The 26,137-nt window shown below is 44.7% G+C and overlaps 1 protein-coding gene across 5 annotated transcripts in view; it reads right to left on the reverse strand.

The window, feature by feature from the left end:
• The window catches only part of fgfr3 (fibroblast growth factor receptor 3), a 73,702-nt gene extending 49,814 nt beyond the window's left edge, over positions 1-23,888 (reverse strand). For all 5 annotated transcript variants that reach the window (XM_084043999.1, XM_084044000.1, XM_084043998.1 and 2 more), the window contains exons 1-2: positions 23,398-23,888; positions 16,465-16,693 (exon numbers count right to left, since the gene is read on the reverse strand). In XM_084043999.1, the coding sequence (XP_083900125.1) occupies positions 16,465-16,618 (154 nt within the window). In that variant the 5' untranslated portion in view covers positions 16,619-16,693; positions 23,398-23,888. The remainder of the gene's footprint in view (positions 1-16,464; positions 16,694-23,397) is intronic.
• Positions 23,889-26,137: the final 2,249 nt, after the last annotated feature.

Consider the following 26,137-nt stretch of genomic DNA (forward strand, 5'->3'; position numbering starts at 1 on the left):
ATCTGTATGCATGTAAGAAACAAGCCATGCTGCATCGCTGCAGCCATTGAGAGCAGCCGAATGAAAAATTACATGCCTCAGCCCCTTTCATCCCAGCGCAACACCCCAGACTTAAAAGAATAGATGAGGTGTGCGTCAATTCCTCCCTGTCTCATTAAGCATGTTAAGAAAATGCAGACAAAGTCAATAAAGAGCTAAAGATGGTTGTACGTCTCTCGGCGCGGCTACCCCCCCCCCCCATTTGACAGTGATATTTACTGCCCTGTTTCTTTTTTCATATAAATGGTTCCATTCAGGACAGGAAAACCGCTCAGGAGAGACGGAGAGGGGCGTAAATTCAAGCACAGGCCCCCCCTCCCTCGTGTGAGTTACTGCCTCTTACCATAGTGTGTATCTTTGGGCCCTTGTGAATAGGGAAGGGAGAAAATAGGTCTTAGAATATCTTAAGGTCTTAAACATGGGACATTGGAGTTTATGGGGGAGATATAGTAATCTCCGGGGGCTCGTAGCTCAGCTCAGCTTTATGGACTCCAACACGCTCCTTATTCTGCCCCCTCCCACTATTGGCTACCTTGAATGAACAGTAGCATTGAGTCTGGACTTGAGCCATCTACATTTCTGCTTCAATATCAGTGGCAAGTTACAGGAATTGGCCTCTGTTGCATCGTTGCAGAGACATATTAGAGTTTCACTAAATACTGACACACTGTACTGACAACATGCAGGACCTCACCTACAATGAGTGGCATGGGACAATGCAGAGACATATTGAAAACTAATGTAGTGACTTGACAGCATAGTGACGTGGTAGTGGGACAGCTGCACGTCAAATATAGTGTACATTTACGCTGTACATGCACAGTACACACACCAATTCCCACATTCAGCATTCACGTCACAAATACTGTAATATGTTCTCTGGTTAGTGAAGGCAAATGTAAATGATCAAAGAGCACGAGGACACTGTGACTGGTTGATTAATTGCCTCCGTTTGGAACGGGGGCAATGTGTTTGTGTCATTTTAGCGGCAACACATTTGCTTTGATCCTGGGGAAAACGGATAGCGGGACTCGCGTGTATAGCAGTGCTCTCTGGTTCGGTTGTTTACAACGCTAGGGGCTGGCAAACGCAACGTAACAAAAAAAAAAACATCACACAACAAAGATACATTCCTCCTTGTGTAAAAAGGAAATGCAGCATTTCTGAGGTGTACGGACTAAATGAACACAGTGAATAGAGTCCAGATCTTCACCCAGATCATCAATGACAAATATCCTCTTCTGCTACAGAATCCCAGGACTTTGAAATGGAGATTTAGGATGTAAAAAGAAATGAAAGAGAAAAAAATATATATTAAAAAAAAGATCAAATACCTGATTTGAATAAAAAATAAATTTGGTTGGAAAGGCTCCGCACGGGCAACTGATAACGTATCTATAGCTTTGTTCTTCTGGTATGGACCAGGTTGTAAGAGAACGATGCATCACTTCCCTGTGTGGTAACAGCCTATTCCTTGAGTGAAACATGCTATTCCAATGCATTCATCGCCACACTTTGTGATACAGTGTTTGTTGCTTGAGGTCTTCTGAATGTGTCGTCAGCCTGTGTTCATGTCAGTGGAGGAATGTTCGTCATGGCCATTACACCACAGTTTCCACACTGATGGTTCTTCTCACTCCATTCTGGTGACATCCATCCAGCCTGGCATCCTCATCTAGACACTTCCTGCTGTTATCTTGTCCGGCCTGGCATGTGCAGGCTGGCTGGCGGGGGGGGGGGCACACTCTGTCCGGAACCTCCGGCCAGCTGGAAGCAATGTGCTATATGTACTGTGTGTGGGTGTGCGCTACTGTGGTGTGTACGCATGTTTGTGTACATGCGCGTGGGTACAGAACACTTTTATACATTTGCCTGCACGCAAGTGCTGCATACGTACTGTACCTGCGACTACATGTATACATACATACATACTGTACATACATACATACAGTACACTCTTATACACTCCCACACACACACACACAACACACACACGTGCATGCAGGGGCCCCGACAGTGCAGGATCAGCGGTCACTCCATAAATCAGGGGGGGCCCTTGCCCTCCTTAGCCTCTCAGCTCAATATCATAACAACTAGCCCTTCAGAATGGCATAATGTCTCTCTTTTAGATACTGGTGGTGTGCTGTCCGTTAGCGCTGCTGGCAGACTGCATCTTTTCTGTGCGTCTGAAGAGGTTTATTTATCCTCTACAAACTCCTCCAGGGGCCCGCAGGCAGGCAGCCTGTAGCCCCCGGGGGATGAAAGGGCCTCTTTATGTGGCCAGGGCTTTTCCATGCCCCTCTCTCCCTCTCCCTCACTGTTGGTGTGTGTGTCCATGTTTCTGTCTGAATCTATGTCCCCTCTTATGTTCTGGTTCTCTGTCATTTCTATCCATCTTTCTCTGACTGTCTTTTTAATGCTCACTATTTTTCTCCTTCAATCCCAGTGTCAACTTTTTTGTCCACACTTCTCTCTCTCTTTCTTTTTCTCTCTCTCTCTCTCTCTCTCTCGGCTCTCTCCCTCTCTGAGTGGGATGCTTATAGGAACAGGAAGAGGGGGTGAAACCAGACGAGGGAGTTAGCTGTCGCCACGGTTACAGTCGTGTAAGGTCAGCAAGGGAGGGGGAACATGGCTGCTATTTTGCGCTCTGTTGCACTGAGGCGGCATCAAGTCTCGTGTGTGTGTGTGTGTGTGTGTGTGTGTGTGTGTGTGTGTGTGTGTGTGTGTGTGTGTGTGTGTGTGTGTGTGTGTGTGTGTGTGTGTGTGTGTGTCTTTGCTTAGAGAAGTGATTCATAACGGTTTCCCCACTTGTTGAATAACTGTTGAAACTACAACTGGCTTTGTTTACATTGTGGTTTACTGGATTGAACATAATTCCTTTAGTATTTGTGAACACTAGAGATACACAGACCTGACACTTGGATCAGGAAAAAACAACAACAACTCAAATCCTAATTTCACAGCAACTTGTCAAACTCACGAAGAACACACTTCAAAATGACCAAGATTTAAATGGCCAAATATATTCCTGATGGTTATCTTTAAAATGCCAAGTAGGGAGAGTGGTTTTGAACTTCAGATGTGTGTGTAAGCATGCAAACAGTGGCACTAGTGTGCTTGTGGGTTGAGCCATTCGTGTGTCGGCTCTGGAGGGGAGCAAGGCACACATGTGCATGCGCACACACACACACACACACACACACACACCTCCAAAATTGCTTGTGTCTTCAATGCTATCACATATCTACCTCCAAAAACAGTTTTACAAGTGGTGCGTCCTTTATGCTTTGACGTTCTCTGTTGATTTATTGCAGTGATCGAGAACAACGCCTTGTTGTTCGCCATCACAGCCTGTTTTGCATGTAGCCACCTCCACACAGGTTAAAACAGGCAGGCTACACAGCAAAATACAGAGTTTTTATTGAACTCTTACGAGCAGTGCTTCCTTAACGTTTTAATTTCAAGGACCCCCAGTTTGACATGCATTAGAGAAGGCCATGGACTTTTTTTATCTCTGGGTTCCTATAGTACAGTCAAATCCTCAGTGTTAATTTAACTGGGAGAGTTACAGAACCTTAAGTGCCCAATTGGTTCCTAACCATCAATCATTTAGCTGGGGACCCCCTAGAACCCACTCAAGGACACCTGGGGGTCCCCACACCCAAAATTGAGAACCACATTCTTAAGACTCTCAGAACTTAATTAAAACTCCGGAGTGGTCAGAACGCCCAACCTCTACGGCCACGGTACTTTTATTGAGTCTAGTGGAAGAGGGGAGTGACGCATAACGTTTTAAAGCCATATCTCCATCTAAAACGGTGTTTCAAAGTGATGTCTTCCAGATGGTGCGGGGAGGCATTTGTCTTCATCAAGCTCTTTTTTTCTGACCCCCCTATCCGCCCCCCCCCCTTCCTCCGCCTCCTTACAGTGAGCTAATAATACAACAGTGCCATGTTTCCAACAGCTGTACAGTGAGGTAGCCTCAAATAAAACGGTCGCAAACAATTGGGCGGCAAATAGACCCCTTTTTTACTGCAGGTAATTAGTTGTTTGTTCCATCTACGGAGAAATCTCCACTTGTGGTCTTTGAACTTGGACAGACCCAATACTTTCCACGTTTGGGGCGATTGCATCGTTCCTGTTTGATTGGCAGACAAGTGTTTGCGTGAGGTTGACTGCGAGTACGGTATGCGTGTTAAGTGTGTTTGTGCATGTGTGTGTGTGTGGGGGGGGGGGGGGGGCACACACAAGGCTACAAATAAAAACAGGGTCACACATTATTTCTATAGCAAAAAGGGGAGACCTACAGAGACATGAACGCAGAGACAGTAAGACATATGGATGCAGAGACAGAAATAGAAAGAATGAATGGAAACTCCGCTCTCCAAAACACAGTCACAGAGAGAGAGAGAGAGACGCATAGACAGTGAAAAAGAGACAGACTGAAACAGAGACACTGTGAAAGAGAGACAAACAGAAACGGATGGAGAATGAATGGATGACTTGAAGCCTTTCCATTCAAACAGTGAAAGTGAAACGCCTCCAGAGCCCCAGAGTGAGTGAGACAGTCATAGTGAACCTCCTGGTCCTCCTGGCAGCAGTGTGTCCAACACGGGGAGGACAGCGTGTCCCGCCGACCTCCAGGCCATTCTTTTACTCCCGTTTCCTCCGCTCGCTGCCAACCCCGACCGTTTGGCATGCACTGCCCACCCTCCACACCACCCCAGCCCCACAGAACCAGCGTCACATGACCTTCACACACACACACACACTCACACACACACACACACACACACACACACACACACACACACACACACAAGAGTGCATTTCTCTTCCTCTCCTATTTCTCAGCTTAATGACCATTGTAAATCCCAAACCCCACGCTCCTCTTGGAACAGACTCTCCCTCTCTCCCTCTCTTTCTCCTTTTACACCTTTTTGGGGGGGGGTAACGTGCAGAAAAAAAGTACCCTCCCCTAATCTCTGTTTAATATGGTTTGGCCGGATGTAAATACCTCAGGACAATGATGTTAATCTGAGCTGGCCTGACAACCTCACACCGACCACTAACAGGCTGCCAAGAGAGAGAGAGAGACAAAAAGAGAGACAGCGAGACAGAGAGAGAGAGAGAGTGAGAGAAGGAGGAGGAGGGTGAGGAAAGAGGAGGAGGGATAATTCGGCAGAGATCAGAGGAGTGGGTGGGGTGGATTCCAGCCTGTTGGATGTTATTCTTCATCTTAGTTGAGCCGTGCTCTGTCAAAAGCGAACCCCAAAATTTGTTAAAGATATACACTGCCTCACTAAACATCCCGCCCAGACACACACACAAACAAACACACACACACACACACACACACCCGACAAACACATACATTACCCATGTAATAAACACAGACAGACACACAGACAGACAGACACAAACACTTCCCCCTCCCTCCCAACAAAATGCACACATACTCTCTCATACACACACACACAAATACCCCCCCACCCCGAACGCCTGGCCCGTGCGCTTGACTGCGCTAACGAGCATCGGAAGCTACTGTACGTCCAGCGCGTCTTGGCAGCGCCCAATCGCCTTCACTCCATTCACACTCCCCTCATCTCCACCAGCCTCCTCCACCCCTCCATCCTCAGCCCTCAGAACAAGAGGCTGGGGGTTTCGTTGGTGGTTGGTAATTGTCATTCCAAAGACAGACTGGCCTAGTTTCAATTCAGGACTCATAGTGTGTGTGTGTGTGTGTGTGTGTGTGTGTGTGTGTGTGTGTGTGTGTGTGTGTGTGTGTGTGTGTGTGTGTGTGTGTGTGTGTGTGTGTGTGTAGGCCATGCCTCACAAAAGAACCCAAGATGTCTCTCTCACGCAACGTGTGATGGGTTCTATACAACATAATCATGGCATCAACCACAAAATAACACAACACGAGAGGAACCAATCAGATTACAAGCTACAGCTGCTGTTTTGGGGGTCCCTGAATATGGCGTATCAAAGCATCTTGTTTGCATGGGACTAAATGCTTCCATTTTCTCCCTCTTGTTTTAAGAAGAGAACAAGGGCTGTGAGATGTATCAAGTCTGTCAGAGTGGATGTACTGTTCCCGGGTAACGTCACAATATATCAACTTGACGATGACTTGAGGGACCGGACAAAACAAAGAGCAGGAAATCATTTGGCGACACCAGAAATGATTGCAAATGAATGGTACATTGTCTTTCAAACAAGAAGGCTCATTTATACTTTGTCGCTTTAAACGTTTTGCTGAACAAAAATTATGTATTTTTAAATGAAAGAAGTGTTGAACCAACCACTTGTTGAATAGGGCCGTGTGATAAAGTATAAATGATGTTAAAGTTATTATGATGCTACAACTCCAACAATTCTGGAGCAGGAGCGGAGCAGGAGCGATCTAGAAGTGCTTCAAGTAGAGAAAAAAAGGCATCTTCGGGATAGCAACATTAGTACAGCAATACACCACTTACATTTCTAATAAATACAGACCCTAGATCTCTAGCATATTCCAAACAATTCCTCTTGGGGGTGGAGCATGACAGCAGAATAGCAGTACATGTGTAGACCCACATTCTGCAGATAATCCAGACAGACTTCAGGACACAGAGCAACTGATGGAACCCATCTCTGAACACTGTGTGACACTGCATGGGGGGGAGAGTGATTGAAACATTACCATGTGACCTCTCCTGACCCCACTGTGACCCCTGCCCCCCACCACCAAACCCCTGTGATGGTTGGTGACCTCCCTCCACTGTCCTGCACTGATAGGACGGTGGCAGATACAGGGAGGAGGATGTGGGGGTTGGACAAAGACATCAAAGTCAAGGAATATGGACAATGTTAAGACACACTCAGCAGAATGTCTCTTTATATTGTCCATACTGTCTGTGTGATAGTCTAGTAGTCTAGCAGCTATTGGACTATCACAGACAGAGATGCAGACAGGCACATGTGGACAGCTTCAAAGGCTTCTGTATGTATGCGTGCACCTATGCAGACTGTCAACTGCATAGGTGGAAGCATATATAAATCCACACTGTTATACAAATGTATTGAAATGAACCCATAAGGGTCCATTCGGTTACATTTGTACAGTTATAAATGAATACATTAAAGCTTAAAAGTTTTACTGTGTGCACAGCTGCACGCCCACACACACACACAGTTTAAGTGATGAATACATTTCGCAACCTTAAGACTTATGCAATACCACACCCAACGTCAAATAATCCAATGAAAGTATTTAATGCTGAGATGGGTTTTCCTTAATTACTGAAAAGCTGTTCAAATAATAAAAACACTTAATCTGACCACAGTGGGTATATCTTAAAATGTTAAAGCTTTAAACTTGAAAAACTCGAGCTTACAAGAACAATCTTCAAGAAAAACAAACAAAACTATAACATAGGAACGTGGAGAACTACAGAAGTATCTGGTTTGGTTTTGGATGAGTGGGACATAAAAGCAGTAGTTTACTGCTGTGTTTATGGTTGTGTTTATTAGCATGGAGGGCCCGCGTGGGCCCCATCTCTCGGTCCGCTTGTTACCTCTCCATGTGGAGCCACTGAGCTCCTGAGCCATGTGCTTCTCATCACCACCACGGAACCCCAGGAAACACTTCCTGAAACGTCCGGTCCCAGCGGCCCACTGCCCTGAAACAGGAGCTTTTTTTCCTTTTTTGATAGTGATTAAAGCTATAATCTGGAGCCTATTCTAATGAATACAATTTTATTTTCTATGTTATTTTATAGATCTGTATGTCAAAGTATGTTAATACACTAAGTTTAGTGTAAACACAACTGCAGTGGTTGGAGGGGTCTCCCTGGTCTTCTATGGTAGGTATATAATCATGATGTCCAGGGTTTGCTTGTCAACTGTCTCCAGTTAATCAGAAATACCTTAGAAATGAAACACGTGAGGAGAATCTTTTTTAAAAATACACTTTTTAAAAGATTTTTTAAAACAGAAGAATTTCTCTGTTCAGACTCTGTGGTAGTAAACGGCAGATCAACAGCAGCAGATCAATCACAATGCAGCAATGAGGAGAAAATTGTTGCAGAAGGAAAATATGTCCTCAATTACCAGATACAACTCGAACTCAAAAATAACATTTCACGGGGGAATTTCTGTAAATTCTGACTTTTGTTCTTTCCTTTCTTTTTTTCCCAGCCAACCAAGCCAAGTATTGAGTCAGCTCCTCTGTCAAACAACCTCACCTCTGCCTTTGTGTTTTCAGTCAGACTGCTGCGTACGGCCGCCAACATCCTGCTACTCTCCTCCTTCCAAGGAGAAATAGCACTTCTATTACACTCTACACATCAGGGACCAAAAGTCATGCACTGAGGTCAGCTTTGTGCCAAGGGCCTTAGTCAGGTTCTGCACTTGTGTAGCGATCATGTAGTGTAGGCACATGCTACTGTAGGTCTGTCAACAGTCTTTGTGTCTGACTAGATCCTGTTATTTCCTTAGAGTATTATTGTATAAGTGTGGACAGGGTTCAGTTTGCTGGGAGGGAATCCATATCTTGGTTTTTGATACCCCCCCTCTAGTCATTCAGTTTAATCGCTGAAGGGGATATGTTTTAACCCTGCTTAGGAAATGTAGACTGATGTTTAATATTTATATCAATATCAGTTTAATAAAAAAATTATGTCAACCACACGAACCCTGTTGTTTTTATTCGTAAAAATATATATATTCATAAAAAAATATATACACTTTTTCTTTTGCTGATCTACAGCTCTGTACATCGGCTTCATTCGCTATTTTTTAAATAGCCGAAAAACATCCAATCTAAACCCTGAGTGTGGACATGGTGTGGGAGGGTGATATACTGTATATGAGTACGTAACACTGAGTCCTGTCCAGACGATCTCATAGCAACCTGGGCAGGACTAAACTATTGAATGTTGAATATACTTTCAAGAAACCTGACGTTGCAAAACAGTATCTGACTCAGTCTGACACACACACACACACACACGTGCGCACAGGGACACAGTTACCGCCGTCTGTCGTCTCTTTCTCTTCTTTTCCATAGAGAGGAAAAAAAGAGCATTCCATTACGGCCTGCAGGAGTTACACACGTTTATTATTTTAACTCTCCTGGCAAAATAACATTGGTGTGTGTCTGGAGGGAGAGGAGAGAGAAAGATGGAAGCCAAGTTTGGTTTTAATATTAGAAGTGTCAGGCCCTCAGCCCCCCGACACCCCACAGCCCCCCCAACACCGGGAATTGTGGGGGATTTAAACAGAAGCACATGTAGGGGCGCAAGTGGGGCAGGGCCGGGCCCCTGGCTTTCTAAACACAACACAGACACACACACGCACACATACATACAAACACACACATACTTTGATGGATCCAGCCCTGCACTCTGGTTGGCCTGACGGCCTGAGTGGAATATTAACAGAGCTGATTAAGAGAGAAGGAGAGATGAGAAGGAGAGAGGGGGGGGGGGGGACATTGAGGGAACAGATGTCTCGGTGTGAACACTGCCCATTGATTTGATTAGAAAGTGAGAGAGAGAGAGAGTGAGAGAGAGAGAGAGAGAGAGAGGAAGGTGATGCTGTTGATTGGCGCTCCAACTGAGGAGCACAGAAGGAAGAGGAGAAGTGGGCACACACACTAACTAAAGGCGTGTTTACAGTATGTGTCTATGTGTGCGCACTGTAGACATCACAGGGAGAGAAGCATGTGACGTGTTCAGGGAGATGGATGGACGGGTCTCCACTCGTCCATCCAACACTGAGATAAACGAGAGATAGGGAGAGAGATAGCGAGAGAAAGAGCAGAGAGAGGAGGGAGGGAAAGTGCAGAGAGAGTGAGAGAGCGGAATGGAAGGTGAGGTGATGAGATGATAGTTGATGCAATGACTGTAATTATATAAAACTACATTATTACAGAAACTATGAATTAAGACAGTATGCATGAGTGTGTGTGCGGGCGTGTGTAGAGGTGTGAGGGTGATGAAAGAGAAGGGGGACAGTGAGAGAATCAAGGGGCCTGCAGTACCACAACGGGAGTCACATCTCTAATGTGTGTGTGTGTGTGTGTGTGTGTGTGTGTGTGTGTGTGTGTGTGTGTGTGTGTGTGTGTGTGTGTGTGTGTGTGTGTGTGTGTGTGTGTGTGTGTGTGTGTGTGTGTGTGTGTACATATACACAACCTGCCATCTGTTCACTTCTGCCAGCCACACACAGAGAGACATACACACACATTTCCAATGGGCTTGGCTCAAAACTGAGACAGCCACACACACACACACGTTTATACATGCAGGAGGATGGTGTGTATATTTGCAACATCCATCCATGAAAACAATTCAATCAAAAATCAAACCACACACTGCAAGAGCGAGAGAGAAAGAAAGATTGAACAAAAAACGCAATAAAATAGAAAGGGGCACTCCGTGGGGGCAAATCTCCGCAAGGAGGCATGCCCCAACTTTCTGACACAGTAACATGAAATGGTGTCTCTCTGATTCTCTTTCTCTGTCTGTGTCTTGTACCTGGTGTCTCTACATGGTGTCCGATGTGTGTCGTGCGCATCATACGGACGAGCGGTATGTTGTTAATGAGGCGTGGGCTTTAGCTGAACAGTGTGTCTCTCCCATGCATGCATCGTTGGTACAAGAGCTGCACTGTATCTCTGTCTGTGTGCCTGCGTCATAGGTGCTTTGCACAGACAGATTTAGTGATATGTATAAACGTGACCAATGAAACAACATTGCAAAATATATATTTACATATTATCAATGAGGCAATATTTTCACGGCTTCAGCCAAAGGGAGGTGTGAAATAGCATAGTGTGTTATCCCATACGCCAGATAGACAAGACAACTTATAGTATGGAGGGATGATGGGTCTGAGCTGAGGTTATGAATAATAACCGTCATTGATAAGTATTTGGGAACTGAGTTCTTAGGCATACTGCCTACTGGCAGCATGCACAAGAAATGTTGACGCTGATCAGTCTAGCAGTTTGAGAGATTTGCCGTGGACACACACACCACAGACAACCACTCAGGGGTGAAAACACGATCTCTGGTCCTGCCTTTGGCCTGGCAGAGATAATGACAAGCAAGTGGTGACGCAGACGAAAAAGGACAGACAGAGAGAGAAAAAGAGACAGAGACAGACCACTGGCATCTGTTACCAGTGGTGAATGGTGATGGAATGGAGGCGCAACCTTTCAGTAATAAAAGACACCATGTCTCTCTCCACACAGAGCAAATATTTTGTCAGGTTCAACTGCAGAAGATCCGGCTTAAAGTACACCCAGCCACCCACACACACACACACACACACACACACACACACACACACACACACACACACACACACACACACACACAGTCGTACGAAAGGTCTCCCCTCTCTTGATACAAGGAGTCTCTTTGTTCCTCTGCTTGTCGGTCTTATCTGTTAACTATCTCAACAATTTCCTTAAGGGGAGCAGTTGTAATTAAAACCCAGCCGTATGTCAATGCTGCTGTCAGCCAACCAGCTGCACAGCGCACATACACAGGTGTGACGTGTGTGTGTGTGTGTGTGTGTGTGTGTGTGTGTGTGTGTGTGTGTGTGTGTGTGTGTGTGTGTGTGTGTGTGTGTGTGTGTGTGTGTGTGTGTGTGTGTGTGTGTGTGTGTGTGTGTGTGTGTGTGTGTGTGTGTGAGAGAAAGAGTGGGAGAGAGAACTTGTGGATCTGTGTGTAAGGTTTGTGAAACAGACAGAGAGCGGGAAATTGGATGTGTTTATACACGACTGAAAAAGTGTGTGTTGAACCACAGTATTTGAGTGTTGAGCAATTCAGGATCTAATTTATGGAGTTAAATAAAGCATTTAAAGTGTGCATATGTATGAGTGTGTGCCTATGTCTAAATCTTAATGTGTGTGCATGTGCCAGCGACCCAGGCATTTTGTGAAATAGATAAGTGTAGTTACTCCCCTTTTACATGTGAACATCAGAAATGATTAGTTTGACTCAGAACAAATGAGAGACGGAGACAGAGAGAGAGACAGACAGACAGAGGGTGAGGGAGAGATGCAGAGATGGAGAGACAGATGCCGAGAGAGAATGAGAGGAGAGAGAGAGATAAAGCAAAATCGGGAGAGAGACCGCAGAGAGAGCCGTGCCGTGCACGGCACACGCACCCTCTGTTTTCATCCATTATTCACAGTATGACATGCAGAGTGCGTTTCAAACAGCATTAATGAGGTGCAGTCATATTCTCACACACACCCCTATTACCTGGGACCAGGGGTTTAATGGCTGACACACCCTGAGGCCAGCATCACTGTGCCCGATTGATGTACTGAGACCTTATCAAATTGTTCACATTTCATTATAGACGATCTACAAGCTCTACACCACATCATGTTTAAGACGCATTGTGAGCTTGTAGATCAGCTATTTGGACAGATCGACACCGTCGTACAACAGAGTATATGTATCAGGCTTTAATTCTACAATTCTACATTCTACTACAACGTCTCCCTTTCTTTACCGTCTGTCGCAGAGAAGGGATCCTTGGAGGAAATCTGGTCTTTTGTGACTTTTCTGAAGGCGGCGTGTGAAATGATTGTACTGTGCTGTTCTCAGATATAACTTTCTGGCTTTTGACTGCTACTCTGTAAAGAGCTGTTGAGTGAAGCTAGCTGACTGCTTCCTTTGTGTTCTGATGAACTGACGGCACACAGCCTTAAGGAGGGTATATACAATACGAACACCAGCTAGCTCTACAGAGCGCAAGCTAGCTCTTCTTCAAAATACACTGGCAAGGGGATGTGTGTGTGTGTGTGTGTGTGTGTGTGTGTGTGTGTGTGTGTGTGTGTGTGTGTGTGTGTGTGTGTGTGTGTGTGTGTGTGTGTGTGTGTGTGTGTGTGTGTGTGTGTGTGTGTGCACGCGCGTGCGTGCAAGCGCGCGCGCAAGCGAACGTGCACGTAAGGGCTGTAAATGTCAGCAGGGGTTGCTTGGGTCGTTAGGATGGCTGTTAAAAACACGTCGTGTGCAGATTTACGCTCAGATGCTACAATCCACTCCACCACCTCACCGCCACGATTTACTGCTAAACTCACACCTCTGCTGATGACATGCACACACTGCACACCACACACATTTGCAATACTCTCTTCACTAGTGACAGTGGTGTGAGACATTCTTGTCTCTCTGTCATTTGTCACCCCAGCCATGTGTCCTTTCATTTCAGACCATCATCTCTCCTCTCATCTTTTCCCAGCTTCTCTGTCATAATCCACGTTAAGTCTTAACATACTGCAGTACACACACAAACAGCACTTTGCCGTGTACACACACTTTCCCAAAGCTCAAACCCATACAGATGCATGTACAGCTAAATCCTCTGTGATAATTTAACTCTGAGACGGTCAAACCTTGTCTGTGTGTGGACACACAGTACATACAATAGCTACAGTGAGAGTGCTGAATTTATAGGTCTGCTGGTTCACAGAGGAGCCACATATTTCATGCGAGAGCTCAGCAGGGCATTACAGGGGGATTCCTGTGGTCCGTCCTTTGGGACACGGACACAGAACACACACACACACACACGGACATTCACACAAATGAATGCACTTGGCAAAGCAAAGCACACACACAGTCACACATTCGTATACAAAGACATAGTACACTCACACGCATGGACACAGATTTACAAACACACACATAGCCCTCAACCCCAAACACCCCACGCCCACTAAAAGACAAAAAATACCATCCCCCACCCCACACAACACAAACACACAGCCTCCCACTGTGTCCCAGTCCTGGGTTCGTTGGGTGACAAGTTCACAGCACAGTGCCACCGCTCTGTGGAGGGCTGAGGGGAAAACTATGCCATCTGCTAATAAAACGACAAGTCATTTTGTCCCCACCGTGATTCCATCTGTGGATACAGAGAGACCTCAGCTGGGGGGCCAGGGTCATGGTGGGGGGCTACATGGACGCAGCAACCGAGTCAACTTTCTATAAATCACTTAAAGTTATACTTGGCTCACAAACACAAACATTTCGAAGCACAAAGATACTTTGCTTGACGATACACATCTCGTACATATGCGAGTACAATACACCTGTGATGTTAAAAAAAAAAAAAAATCACATCTGTATAGTATGCTCTCTCTCGCATCACACATTAATGGTTCCTGACAGAGAAACACCCACAAGGAAAAATATCACAATATAAACTATACATTTACGCTAGCGTGAGGACAGTTTGTGGTGTAGCTGTGTAATTCCAAGGTGAACCCCTACCTGCTGTGCTCACTCACTGCAAGTCACTCTGGTTGAACAGGCAGATGAGACCCGCTAGCTGATAGTAGCTACTACTTCACCTCTACAGCAGTCTGCGCGTCTACACCCAATGTATCCTCCGTCGTACAACGGTGTCCCCTGCCGAAAACAGCTGATCTACAACATAACGCGTTGCAGTGAGCTTAGACTGCCGCAGCTTGCAGATTGACGCACAACTAAGTATAAATAAGGATTCAGGTTTAGGTCTCAGCGCAGTCATGTGATCTGAACCCTATTTTCAGGAGTTCTGTCTAACTCTGCCAAGAACAATATCTGAGGGGAAAACACTTTCACGCTGAGAAGCTTCCATGTTGTCAGCAGACCATCATCTCTTTAACATCAGCAGATCCATCATAATGTAAAGTTGTGACATGTATTAGTTATCAGAGACAATGCCCTCCTTAAGAGTTATTTGCTGTATGTGGCTGCTTCTTAACAGAAGGTAGCCTACAATAGGTACAAGCAGCACTGGTAGCTGAAATGCTGAAAGGTAAATGGGCAACACTAGAAAACTATGGCCTACACTGGAACTCCCAGTAGTTTTACACTTTCAAGGTTTAATGAGCTTTCACAATTTACACTATGTACACTACAGCAACAACAAACAAACAAACAAATAAACAAACAAAAAGTCATTCAATCTCAATCAGTTTACCAGGATAAATAAAAGCTTATAAAACAGTGTCTCTTGAAACATTACATCATGGAAAGGCTGGAGAGGATTTGGAGTCGAAGATGATGAGTGATGTTTACACACAGGTAGAGGGCAGTCAGTGTGGTGTGAGCTCAGCGATCAAGGAGACGGACAGCTCTGACGCACGACCGCGCTCTCTCACTCTCTCAAACACATACACGCTCGCACACACACCCTATACTGGGCATGGGGACATCTTTCCTTGCATAAGACAATTGGGTCGTCTCCAAAAGGCACCAGGCTCCTCGTCTTTCTTAATGCATGTTGCGTAGTGTGTCAAAGCCTCGTTTAAATAAAATTCGCTCATAGGATAAAAAAAGAAGAAGAAAGAATTAAGGGGAAAAATAAGCGCCTCCTCTTGGCCAGTGCCTCAGAAACAGATTACTGTGCTGTGTTAGTGTCTTTTTTGCGCAATATGGGGAGATTAAAGGAAACACAGCCAACGTTTACTTTGGATTGATCAACAGCGTATTTCTCTGTCTTGGGAACAAAGGATGGGAGAGAATCGCGCTAAGCTCAGCACGAAACAAAAGCAAGACTCCAATTAAATCGCCCGCGCAAAACATGACACACATGGACGGGCAAACATGCACACATACACAGTTGCATACATAAACAAAAAATGCCATTTGAAGTGGTGAATTTGAGTGCGTCTCCACGTATGAGAAATGAAGCAAGGAGAACAATAGAAGAGAACAACAATACAAGTTAAACATTCCCTGGTGTCTTTTGTTGCTTTTCAGACAAAATCATTTCACTTTGCTCTTTCTTTTCCTTGTGGTTTTTGACTGAGCGAGTGCATCACCAAACCAAAACGAGGCTGGTCCCTTCTGTGTTGTGTCTTGGTCTGTGGTGTTGTTAAAGACATGTCCAATCGATTTAACATCCTGTAAGTTTGTTTTTCCCTCCCTCCAGTAAACAGTAAATGGTAAATGGTGCATTTATATTGTCCCTTTATCCCAAACACTTTACAATGTTCATTACATTCATACCGATGGCAGAGGCAACCATACAAGGTACCACCCTACTCATCAAGGAGCCGTTAGGGGGTTGTGTGTGTTGCTGACACTAAACCAGGGGGAGCCGGATAACCTTCCAATTCCCACTCTACCTCCTGACCCATTGCAGCCCCCGACAGTGAAACAATGAGGGAGGGCTGGTGCACAAATAAGTGGCCGGTGGTTTAAAGAGTAAAAGTGTTAGTGTGCATAAAAAGGGCATTCTGGCTATGTGATATTGCACCATATCCTATTACGTCATATTGGATCGACTGTACTGTATCATGTCCCCCTGTGTGTGCGAGTAATGGTGGGTAACCTGAATGTTCTACGAGACAAGTAACAAGTGTTCCCGATTTCATCTTGTACAGTATCATTGTCACGCATTACACAGTATGGCATCTTGTCCTACCTGTGGGCTGAGCGGTGGGCAGGCGGGCCGGAGCAGCGGAGAGAGGGAGGAGGAGGAAAGATAGCCAGACACAGCACCAGAGGGCCGTCATTCCTCCAGACGACAAGGCGAGACGCAGAGCAGCGAGGCCCGACTCCGACTCAGACGACATCATGTGCGTGCATGCTGTCTCAACACGACAGTGGCCTCCGTCACCGCGAGAAACAAGCCAAGGACTCCCCTCGCCCTCCTGGAAAACATAACATACAGAGGGAGGAAGGTCAATGGAATCATGAGTTTGAATGGCAGAAGAGTACAGCCTGATTTATACTTGTTGCGCGCCGGTGACGTGCATCAGAAATAGAAGATCTACAAGCTCCAAATACGTCCCGCTGCAAAGCATTGTGAGCTTGTAGATCAGCTATTTCCAGTGCGCGACACAATGCACCCCCCAAGTATACATCGGGCATAGGAGTGCTTTGAAACGTGACCGTTGGTTTTAAGATCCTGGCTCGTTTTAGCTGAAATAACAGAGAGGAAGACAACGAGTAATCAGACCAAATAATCAACGTGTCACTTCTTATTTGCAGAGCATGTCGTGCATGACAGGCAGTTGTGCCAATTGCTTCCACAATAAACAGTAAAACCAGAAGTCAGTCCTGAAAACCAAAATAAATGATGTGAGAAAAGATTACTGATGAAGGTAAAAGATAAAAAAAGAAATGACCACAAACTTGTTTATAGAAAGTGAAGCCACGTTTGGGTCCATGTGTACACTACTAGAACTAGACTAAATTTGGTCCAAATAAGAACATTCCATACAGATCTTGGGGATTGTGGGGAAAATCCCACATCATAGGGTTTCTCAGAAGCTTTCTCAGAGCCCTGTAATCATGATCATAACTGCACTGGGGCAATCATACAGTACTAGTGCAGCAATAGCAGACTGGAACAGCAATAACTGGCGCCCAATTAGCTCAGAAATCTCACAGTGTACGTCCATTCTGCAAGCTTCATTAATCAAACAATTAACTGCTCTCTGCGTGAGCGAGTCAAGCATGTCCACAGTAGATGCCTCTCCAAGAAACACTACGACCCCATCATACATAGAGCACAAAAAACACATTAGACCCGGCTTAATAACTGAACAGGCTGTCAGTCTTTTCACAGGAGGCTTTTCTGCTTGAGAGGATCTTGTGCATGGTTTAGCAACCGACTGACACGCACTTGCTTATCTTTCTGCAGGGCAAAGAATGCTGAAGTCTACAGTATCAGTTGCCCAATGCGGCCGGCTGGCTCAGGGAGGAGGCGGCACGGAACATGACGGCAGCAAGTCAGTGTGTGATGGTGGAGTGCCATGTTCACTGTTTGCTTAAGCAGGAGAAGTTGGAATGCGCGGAGGGGAGCAGAGCTATGAGAGAAAGGTGCCCAGAAAAGCAAAGAGCTCCATGCCGCAAAACCCCCCACATGCACACACACACACACACACACACTGCTGTTAGCTTAAACTTTAGCGACTATGTCCTTCTATAGAATAGCCTTGGCTCTCAGACATATATGCAGACACGTAAAGAGAGATGTACACACACCCACATAGCATTAACATGCATGCACGTACACGCAAGGGCACACACCCACACTATGCACAGCACACACACTTTTGACACGCAGAGTTTAAGAGTGGGCTTTGGTTGCGCACAGAGAGGTGTATTGTACACACATGCACTCCAGAGAGAGGCTGTGTTGTCTTTAGTCTTAGCAGTACTGTTTTTCTTTCCTCTGAGGATCTGTGACCCACTCCTTGCTCAGCACATAGTGGAGGCCAGGCAGAGGCCGGGCCCCGGCTTCGCTAGGCTCTGTTTGCACATTATCACTCCTATACAGAAAACACACTGGGCCACGGCTACAGAGACATACCTATAAATAAAGAAATAAAGAAATAAATATACATACATACACACACTGACAGATAGAGATATTTATACACACGGGGAACGGGTGAAGACTGTTGAAAATAGCGGTGATTGATGTGAAAACACACGCACATCCACAAAACACAGGCTGGAGACACGGCTTGAGAGAGTTTCAAAGACAGGCGTAGATGGATGCAATGATGGAGGGCACTCGCACAGAGTATATATATACACAGACATGAAGTTAAACTGCATACACAGTGAATGCACATTGTACAGACACAAAAACGTCATGCATTCACACACACACACACACACACACACACACACACACACACACACACACACACACACACACACACACACACACACACACAGTCCTAAGTTAAATACTGCCACCACACCTCTTCATACTGTGTCACATCCTTTTATGTTCACTACAGAGACCTCCTTTCCTCCCACGCTCCTGTCTTTACCCCTCTCCTCCCCTCTCCCTCTCTCATCTCCCTCTTCTCTCCTTCCTCCCTCCCCTCCCTCCCTCTCTCGCCCCATCTCCTGCCTCCTACAACACATGACGTCCACTTTGTTTACACAGCTCGATAAGGGCCTCCGCTCTCCAGGAGAGGAGGTAAGCTGATTGCGAGGCCCTCTCCAGTTTGGTGTGAGACAGGGCAAGAGACGCCCGTTTTCTCGGGCAGGTACACAGATGTAGCCATTGTTTCCAAGTCCCACCTTTTTTAGCAGTAAAATATCCTGAGTGTTCATTTAACCCTGAAAAGGGTGACCCTTAGTGGTCACACACGGTTGGCTGAGCTAACTCTAAGCTTTTGCCCCCCCCCCCACACACACACACACAAAGAGGAATTGTTAGGAGAAAAATACAAAACAATTTAGCTTTCTTTCCAGCCACACCATGTCCTAATTCCACTGTATGATCTGGCCTGAACTGGGGATCCTGTATGTAATGTGTTGTAAGGATGCTGTAACACTGTCTTAGTAGCACTGTAATGATAATGCTGTGTTAGTACTTTTATGGACTTCCTGGCATGTGATACAACAATTTGTGTCACATTATACAACAACAACTTATCCATATTTAAGTGAACGCTGAGGATGTTAAAGTGTGCACAGTTTAATACACTGAAGGTCACTGTTAAAGTAAGTAAGTAACTGTGCATATATGAGCCCATCACTTCATGAGTTGACAAAAGGCTATCAGAGCTTCCATGTGCCAGCTCTAGAGTAAAATTCGGAGTGTGCATTTAACTCTGAGTGTGCAAAATGGGTCAGTTTTTACCCTCTCAGAGAGTAAATTAACACTCAGGATGTGGAGGCCTAATGCCTGTCCGGACAAGCAGCCTGTCTGAATTGAACTGTTGTTACAACAGGCTTTGACATCAAGTGGAGGTGGAGAGAACAATCAATGCTTTTGATTGACTGCTGAGCTATAGTGTCTGCTTTGGCATACAGTTTAGACAAAGTCAGAACAAAATAAGGTCAATCCGTGTTAATTTGATGATCTACATGCATACAAATGAGGACGTTTGTTTCCAAACTGACACATCTACTTTGTGAAAAATCTACACACAAAATAACTGAATTATTGAGTAAAAATAAAAACACGTTGATCAAGTTGAGTAACTTCACCACTATTCTTTAAAAAAAAATGTCTCACTAGTAACTACCAGGTAAAGGAAACATGGAGATGCTAACTTGGTGATCTAAAAGCTGCTGCTGGTGTGAATATGAAGGTCAGACAGAGCCCAAAGTTCAAACCACCTCCTGTATTTTCAAATTAACATTTTAACAGATGAAAAAAATAAAAATAAAATTCACATGCACACCTTCTCTCTAGCCCGATTTCATCATATGATGGTGTATAAATTAAGTCTCTCTCTATAGGCTACATCTCTTCCCTAAACCTGGTTAATAAAACATGGCCATTAATCATGCAGAACTATTTTGATATTGCAATAGCTTGGAGCAACAAAGCGCTTTAAGTGAGGAGTACACATTTCTGTCATTCTGCTCCCTCAGCGAGGATCAGTGCACAAGCGGTCACATGCTAGTCCCACCTTGTATCAAAGAACCCTGAACCCCTCAGACAGAGAATGTCAGTAATCTTCAATAATTAAGCTACTGTATCAGTGACGGGGCCTTCATTTACTTTTTTTTTGGGGGGGGGGGTGGCATAAGAGCACAAGCTCAAACAGCAGACAGCTCAAGCCCTGGGCTATATGGCCAGCGGTGGGAACTGGGAGAGAGAGAGGTTGACATGTATCTCTCTCTCTGACATGAGGCAGAGTGCTCTTCCTTGAGCACTCTGCAACGTAATGTTCACCCAGTCACTGTGACATCCCTTACGTTTCTGTTCTTCACTCAGTCTGCTTTTCCTCTCTCTGTCTATCATCTCTCTCGTACCTTTTCTCTCTCCCCCTTTCTTATGTCTCACTCTCATGCCCATCTCCCATTTCATTTCATGTTCCCTTTCTCTCCCTCCCCACATATATAGGGAGGACATCTTTTTTCATGTCTCTCTTCTCCACTCTCTATCACATTACCACTCTTTGAACGCAGTCACACGGCTTCGCTTTTGAGTCAAGCTGATATTGATCAGCGGTCAGCGGCGTGGTCGTGCTGTAGAGAGACCCACTTCACACCACTTCAGTCTGACGTTGACAGAGAGTAGGTTACCTCTCACCTAGTGACACCTAGCCTACAGTACGACTGTCACTGCAAGGACACAGCCACAGCACTGTCACTTTGATTGGGTGTTTTTTTGTTTTGTTTGCATGTCACCTGCACAGCAAAATATAAAGTTTTACCTGGACCTTTAACCACTTAAACCCCATATGGTTGACAGGAGTCCCTCAGGGCTCTGTACTAGTGTATATTTCGTTTTCCGTTACAGTGGGGAAGAATTTAGCTGAAAATAGCAGATCGACAAGCTCACAACAAGTCGTGAGCTTGTCGATCTGCTATTTTCTGGGAAAGCCTTCCCCACAATAAGAATGCTGGGGTTTGGTTAAAGGTTAATTTTTACACTCTCTCTACCGCTGATTTTTTTTTTTTGCTGTGTCTCCAGTCTGTCCCAGTAAAAAGCCTAATAAACATCCAATAAACGCAAACCTGATGCGTCTGCCTTCTGTCATGAAACACAAGGAGCACATTATGATATAGGCTGTAGGCTCGATGACTTATTGAGGCTTGGTTATACATATAATGCCATTGTGCAACAATACCATTGCAAGTTGGAACTAATTCAGAAAGTCAGTTGAGGTTATTTAATCAAACGAAATGGAAGGGAAAGGCGTGAAAACGAGTTGGTGGAGACTCAACGGTCTCACGACAGCAGTCCAATGAACAGAGGCAATAATCATTTTAAACCTGCGGCCACTGACTGAAAACACAGTCAACGGGGATGCATAGGCCAATTTCTCGGCTCAATAGATACAATTAGCCTGTTTTGAAGCATTAAACCCAACTATTATCGTCCCACGCTTGTATCTGACTCCGAAATATTATAGACTGGCTTTGTGTTTTCACTTGAAAATCGGTTATTTTCGTTATGTTCGTTTGTAATGATGCGAAGTATTCACTAATGTGTCTGAAATTCCCACATCTCATTTGCGGGCCCCTTTTATTCTTATGGTAGGTACTAATAGCCTAAATCACACAATTTTCTCGACATTTCAACGGCTAGACTGACATGCAGAATGGAGCTGACAGTGTCCAAAAAACTATCATCTGAAAGCCATAAAACAATGTGGGGCTTCGTTTGAAGCCAGTGCTGTACTGGCGGCGGGGGGACCACTGAGGACCACCGCACAGTTCAGAGCGCATCCAATTCATTCAAACGAAAGAAAGGGGGGAACAATCTGCTTTTTCTGGATACAAGACTGAGAAATGACAGCGGCAGAGAGCGCGTGGTTCTTTGAAATAGAACGCAATCCATAAACCGGCTCCAGATCCAGAATAGGCCTTGGATCAAGACTACCATAGATTTATTTTATCGATTTTGACATTTTTATATCGTAGATACGAAAGTAAAAGTCAGACTCGATCAAATACATCTATGATAGTCTTGATCCATGGCTAGAATAGGAAAGACGTCACTGTTGCAGAGAAGTGTCTAGCAGCCTATGTTACAGTTTAATTGTACACTTGGTACAATTAAGTCCATTTCATAATTAATATTCTACTTGAGAAGGAAATCATAAACTTCTTGTTGGCTTTGATCGCTTAATTTACACAAATCGAACATTACATTGGGTAGCATTATAAACGTACTCATCTATGAGTCGAGAGACGTCATTTGGTGTAGGTAGGCTATATTCAGTGATAAACCTAGCCTTGGAACAATCTATCATCGATCTATCATAGATGTATTTAATCGAGTCTATATTAAATACATCTATGATAGTCTTGATCCAAGGCTATGATAAACCCACAGAGTCGCCAATAAAAAACACAACAAACACGCACCGGTTGCATTGCAGCCCAGCGGTCGGGACGCACCGACTGCGCGCACACACACACACACACACACACACACACACACACACACACACACACACACACACACACACACACACACACACACACACACACACACACACACACACACACACACACACACACACACACACACACACACAGTTGACAGACGGGGTCTCTTCTCTGCAACACCTGCCCAGTGTGTCCAGTGTTACGGACGGATCGCCGCGCTGAACAGGAGACGTGTCTGTCTACTCGTTCATTCTATGAGCTACTAAAGGTTACTTAGCGCTGACAGCAATATCTACAAGCTCGCAACGCCAGGCGTTGTGAGCTTGTAGATCTGCTGACAGCCAGACTGATCTGCCACCCAAAACTACTGTCTGTCGAACCTGTCCAACTTACTTCTACGAGGAAGTGAATGTATGTTACGGACAGCGGCGCACAGTGTATAGATGGATTTAGTTTCTTATTTAATAGGATATAATTATAGCCGCATCATAATAATAATAATCATGGCTATGAAATGTGAAAATGTTCTTACCAAATGTATCCCGTTGTAAACACCAAAATATGGGGATTTTTCGATGATCGCCACGCATTCAGAAAAACAAATGTTTTACTCTCCAGTGAACTTGGGAAAAAACAAAACTAACGTTAAATCCGTCCACAACAAGTGTTCAGGGGTAGTTCAGCACCAAATCCCTGCAAGTTGCCACTGTAGTGAAGAGTCCTCGGGGTAGAGAGTAGAGACACCGCGCTGCTCCGAGACAACAACTTCTTCACCCAAAATACAGTCCTAACTGAGCTCCGATCACTGGAGTAAAAACGTCCAACTGCCAGAATGACTCCAAATTATTTAATTCTATCCACCAATAATTGTCCGGGGTTCGGGTTTCTGTTCTTTTCTTTTTCGGGTGAGAGAGAGAGAGAGAGCCTTTTCAAACGCGCCAGGCAGCTCCGCTCCTCTCCTTGCTGTGTGTGTGACTGTGTTTGTTGTCTCGGCACAGAGAGCAGCAGCCTCGTACTGTTGGCTTGCGATGGTTGGCTGCATGTGAAGTACACGTTATGTCCCCCACGCAAACGAACACACACACGCACGCACACACACACTCCCTAACTAGCTGGCTGGTTGGTTGATTGGTGCGCACTGACGATGCGTCTGACTGGTGCGTCCTCTCCGGGGTTTGCTCCTCTGACAATGTGCAGCTACGGGGCAGTCGGGTAAAAAAAAAAAAGGAAAAGCAGCAAAGGGAGATCAGATTTCCCCGCGCCGCCTGCCTACCCCGCAGTGGTGGAAAAAGTACTCAAATGTTTTACTAAAGTATCAATACTGTAGATATACTCTGTTTAACTTAAAAGTCCGGAATTAAAAAATGAATTGAGTAAAAGTACAAAAGTATTGGTATCAAAATGTACTTAAAGTAACAAAAGTTGAAAGTAGGCCTACTCATTATGCAGAATGTCCCATTTCTACAATCTACAAGCTCACAATGCGTTGGTGAGCTTGTAGATCGGCTATTTTCAAATGGCCGAAATGTATATGGTTGAAGTGGGCACTGTATGTTTTATAATAATAATCAAAATCTACATCATCTAAGTAACTAGTAACAAAAGTTTTCAAATAAATTGTAGTTAAGTAAAAAGCACAATATTTGAAATACTGAAAAGTTGAAATACTCCCGTAAAGTAAAAGAATACCTCAAAATTGTAATTAAGTACATTACTTGAGTAAATGTAATTAGTAACTTTACACCACTGCTACCCCGCACAGGGCTGCAAGTGGCTGAAATTCAACAGGCGCCTCCCACAGGCACCGCGCCGTCACACAAATCCAATCAATCCAACTCATAGCTGCTGCGTCTTCCAAAGTAATTTATATTACATTTGGCGTCGAGAGGGTGTTGAATTATGGCGCATTAAAAAGAAATACACAAAATAAGATTACTCGACCTGCAGCTGTTTTTAGCTACACCAGTTTTGGGATGCTATTTCAGTACTCAGCAAAGCAAAGTATTGCTTATACCACTTGGCTTATGTAGTCTACCATTATAGTTTCATAACCGTCTGGTATATAGATGAAAACTATGAACTGAAGGGTCCACAAGAATGGTCGAGTTCCTAAATGTTAGGCTTCAAAATACATAGACTTTTTATGGAAGCTGTCTGAGTAGCTAAATAAAACAAGTGCAGTTGGGTGTAATAATGACAGCATGGCCTACTGTAGGCCTACTGCTGTCCCCTCTTTTTATTTCATCCATCACTGTCTACATACACAGCTAGCCAATCAGACACATTTCTACCATACAATGAAAGATGTCCCACAGATGCAGGTGCATTCCATTTGAATGTAAGATGATGTTCTGTTCAGTTCAACAAATAAAAGGATGACAAAATAAAATAAAAAATAAACATGTTGAAACAGTTTACAACAAAACAAACCTTTTCGCAAAACATATACCACATATATTTATCCAACACATTCCTGTAGCCTACAATATTCCATATACCATTCCAATACTGTCAATCAGTAACCAGCCTTACCAACATCACCATTTGACCGGCAATTTATGAAGTGTGCCACAGTGTATTCAACAGTCAGTAAATTACCCTTAACCACACCATTTAGCCCACCATATACTGTAGCCTTTGGGCTAATTAGCTGCCGTCAAGCTGGAGGTGATAGCACCCTGAGCTGCTTCAAACAACACGCCAATTAGTGTCATCTCTTAAAACGGTGTGTTTTGAGAGGGGCCAACTTTATGATGCCATAAAGCAAAATGTCCCTGTATGCTGTGATTGGGCTTGCTGGTTGTGGTGCTGGAAATGATGGCTGAATCCATCTGTGTTTGTCAAGGAGAGGTGTGCTGTAAAGCTCTGATTTGTGACAAGATCTCTCAACGCGTCATAAATTAAGACAAAGAGGGGGAAAGTCAAATGATGTGAATGTGGTGAGTGGTTACATTTAGGTACTGTAGGTAGAGGTGGGTATACAGTGGGTTGAGAGAGAGACTGGTAGGTAGAGTGAGTTAGATAGTAGGTAGGCTGAGAGGGAGGTAGATAAATAGACACAAATACCCATCTAGACTGAGACAAAGAGAGACCAACAGAGACAAGAAAATAAGGAAAAAGAAGAGAGAGAGATTGTGGAAACCCGAGAAGATGGAGAGCCAAACACTGCATGACTAATGTTCTATCTGTAAACAAAAAGAGCTCCAAAACTCCAAACACTTACACCACAAAGCCCTTTAAAAGAAAGCCAAATGAAAGAACAACAAACTCCT

The sequence above is a fragment of the Gymnoscopelus microlampas genome (genome assembly GCF_963454915.1).
Source record: "Gymnoscopelus microlampas genome assembly, chromosome: 20".
Classification (NCBI taxonomy): domain Eukaryota; kingdom Metazoa; phylum Chordata; class Actinopteri; order Myctophiformes; family Myctophidae; genus Gymnoscopelus; species Gymnoscopelus microlampas.